The sequence below is a fragment of the Hipposideros armiger genome, unplaced genomic scaffold, assembly GCF_001890085.2.
Source record: "Hipposideros armiger isolate ML-2016 unplaced genomic scaffold, ASM189008v1 scaffold_780, whole genome shotgun sequence".
NCBI lineage: Eukaryota > Metazoa > Chordata > Mammalia > Chiroptera > Hipposideridae > Hipposideros > Hipposideros armiger.
In genome coordinates this window covers 63076-66754 of record NW_017732130.1, presented here as the reverse complement: position 1 = coordinate 66754, position 3679 = coordinate 63076, and the positions used below count along the sequence as shown (strand labels likewise).

Genomic DNA, 3679 nt, shown 5'->3' with positions numbered 1-3679 from the left:
GTTACAAAATAATCATGGGGATGTAAAGCAAAGCATGGGGAATATAGTCAATAATATGGCATAACTATGTATAGTGCTAGGTGGGTACTAGTCGGGGATGGGAGAGTGTCACTCCTTAAATTATATAAATGTCTAACCACTATGCTGTACACCTGAAATTAACATAATACTGAATGTCAACAGTATCTGAAAAATTAAAAAGGGAGGAAAAGGTGAAGGGCAGTCAGTGTTCCAAATTTCCAGGTATAAAATAAATAAGTCATGGGCATGTAATGTACAGCACTGGGAACATAGTCAATAATATTGTGGTAGTGTGGTATGGTGTCAAATGGTTGCTGGATTTATCATGGCGATCACTTCTTTAAGTATATAAACGTTGAATAACTAATATGTACATCCTAAACTAATACAATATTTTATGCTCACTATATTTTTAATAAAAATGTTAAAAAAAGGAATCAGGTAAAAAAAAACAACTTCCCAGCTACCCAATAGACTATTAAAAGAAAAAAAAAAAAACCCACTGATTAACAAAACCTAAAATCAAGATGGACTTAGCTTTCATTTCAGAACTGAGAACATGAAATTATAAGCAAAAGAATCAAACCAAACACCAAGTATGAGTGCTAGATCAAAATAATTTGCAATAAAATTACCAAAAAAAACACCCCCAAAACCCTGTTATTGTTCTAACAGGTAACTTGCAAATACCTGGCTGTTAAGAAAAAGTTAAGAGTACATACCCAAATGCTCTAAAACTGACACCAGACCTCATAAATGAGCTTTACAATTTTTATTGTGGGTGTATGCATGACAAGCATTTTCAGGCTGGGGAATGACCAATTTTTTTTTTTTTTTTAAGCAAGGGGTGGCAGAGCAGTAATTCAGTCACCTTAAAATATTTGGAAGAACTTTTTAAGGTTCTCTACCCTTCTATGGCTGAATAACTGTCTAAAGAAAACCAAACAAGTTATACTTAATAAGAATTAAAATCTATGGCATAAAATATAAATTCTAATTAAATAGATCATTACTGTTCTTTGCCAGTTAATGGTTACAAGGAATTACATCATGGACCTATAAACACTTGACAATGGTAAACTGATTTCAATTTGTATTTTTAATCGTTTTTAAATTCCTGGCTTAAATTATCACACACAAAAAAATTGGCATAGGTCTCAAGAGCTACCTTGTAATAAATTGTGTTTCACTAAAAACAGATGGTCAAAATTAATGTTCTACTTTAGTTAATAGTATTTTACCAAGACAATTTAGTTCTGTAAATGATCTATGGTTATATAAGATTTAAACAAAAGGGGAATATTAACATAGGATATAAAGAACTCAGTATTTGTTTTTTTGCAACTCTTCTGTAAATCTAAAATTATCTAAAAAGAGATTAAAAAAATAAAAGCTCAACTTCTTAGGACCTTACTGTGTACTAGCAAACGTACTAGGCAAGAAAAATAGTATTTTCTTTCCCATGGTTAGTTCAGCTGTCGTTAGTTTACCAAGTGCATAACAAACAGCTTTGACTGCTTTGCTATAGTAATTACTCCGAATGCTGAGAAAGACAAAGCATATTTTTTAGAGAAACAACTTAATAAAGTAAATCACTTTTTATTTTTATGACAGATTGTAAAAAGCAAAACATATTCTACCTAATTATAACTGTGTCTCTTCATGTATGAGTCAAAGATAAATATCTTTAAATTATCTGGGCAACAAATTCAGAGGTACACAGAAATAAGAAAGTAAATAGAAGGGTCACTAATGCAACTAGACTAAATATGTAAGCTGTATCTAAAAAAAACCAGACTGTCCTTTGTAACTAACTCTTAGGCATATAGTCCATTTACGTTAAATAATAATCCAATAGCACATAAGATATGAAGAAACCGTTTAGGGGAAACGAGCTGCAAGAAGGAAGCATTAAAAAAGGGTACATTAACCATGACCTCAAACCAAGTATCAACATTTTCCCTAAACAATAAAAAAGATTTCATGTCTCCAAATGAGCTCAGGCCACTCAATTATGAAAGATTAACTTTTAAAAATTTAAATACAACCCAAGGATTTATAGACCTACTCTATTTGGGTCTAATTTTTACTGCCAAAAGTTTCTTGCAATGATATTTTAGTGTCGTGGAAGCCTGGCTGGAAGAGTTTTTATATCTTGTAACAAAGCAAACCATTTAATAATTACATAACTATAACAGTTATCAGCTAAGGGTTGTAGAATGAGATATACTAACACTTTAAAATTTTAGCCCGCAAAATTTTCCTTTATATGAATTCTATTAATACCAAGAAAAGCAAAACACTGAAGAGGCTTAGGAAATAATCATTTTAATCTACATAAGCATAATTCATGCCCAAACTTATTAAGTTCTATGAGAGTTTTGGACTTCATAATATTTCTTATTTTTCATTTTCTTTGTGAGCTCTGCTCTATCTCAGAAAGTTAACTTATCCTTTAAGGGGTTCAATTATCATAAATAATCTAATTCTACATCTATGTAATAAAGTACAATACATAATCAACATTGTATCACCTAGAATTGTCAAACTGTTCATGAAAACCTAAAAAAACCTCCAAAACAATTAAGCGATTTTATTTAACATGTAATAGATAGTTGTCATAAAGCAAAGCTTAAATCATTTTCTGATACTCTAATGTATTTCCATAAGCCTTTTAATCTATAATTTTATAGTTTTCCATCAGGGAGGCCAGATATGTATTTCTCTTTACATGTAATTAAACATGGTTAAGAGAATGTAGGCTATAATTCAGACACAATTTAGTCGTAACATCATACCAAGACCTTATTAATCAGGAAAGAGATATTTAACAATATTGCTTAAGTCTTATAAAATGGTAAATTTTAATCAAATTCATACCTCTATACTTTTGTTTCTTATACTCTTAAATCATACTGCTTGACAATACAGGTACTGATATAGTTTATTTCAATTAGGTTTGTAAACGAATTCTAATTTTTTAATCAATGTACATATTCCTCTTTAACTACTTACTACGCTGCCTCAGAATTAAACTTCCTACAGAAAGTAACCATCCCAAGTGGAAAAAATATTGCAGAGCTTTCTCTCTTTTTTAAAGATTTTCAAGTATCATAGGAACAGAAACTCATGAAAAAAAGAATTAAAATTTTGACATTCCATCTTGTTTTACTAATTACGGAATAGGAAGATCTGAACAAATGTTTGTATTTTGTGGCTTAACATAATATTACACTAAGAAATATTGTTAACTGTTTATGAGCTATTTTCTAGCTTCTTCAAGTATAGAATACATCTAAGTGAGGAGAAATGAATAATCAAACTTAGGTAACTCAAAAGGAAAATGGGCGGCACAAAAAGATAAACTGACTTTGGCTTTTAAAAACCTACTGTTGACCCTGAAATGCCAGATTCAACAATAACAACATCAAAAAAAACCAAAAGATTACAGCAGCAACCCACCACACACCACATATTAATAATTCTGAAATGACTTCTTTTTCTTCTCAGCTTATTCTGTTTTATCTTCTTTTTGTTTTTCCTGGTTTTTGGTTATAGGTAATTCAAGGCTTGCCCATTGCATAGGTTCAGCTTTTCTCATGATGATCTCAATCTTTGTTGCAGTCATAGTTACATAACTTCGCTTTACATCAATCAC

General features: G+C 30.6%; 1 protein-coding gene across 1 annotated transcript in view; it reads right to left on the bottom strand.

The window, feature by feature from the left end:
- Positions 1–778: 778 nt before the first annotated feature.
- The window catches only part of CHORDC1 (cysteine and histidine rich domain containing 1), a 26538-nt gene continuing 23637 nt past the window's right edge, over positions 779–3679 (bottom strand). Inside the window, exon 10 of the mRNA XM_019628297.1 lies at positions 779–3676. Coding sequence (XP_019483842.1) covers positions 3533–3676 — 144 coding nt within the window. The 3' untranslated portion in view covers positions 779–3532. The remainder of the gene's footprint in view (positions 3677–3679) is intronic.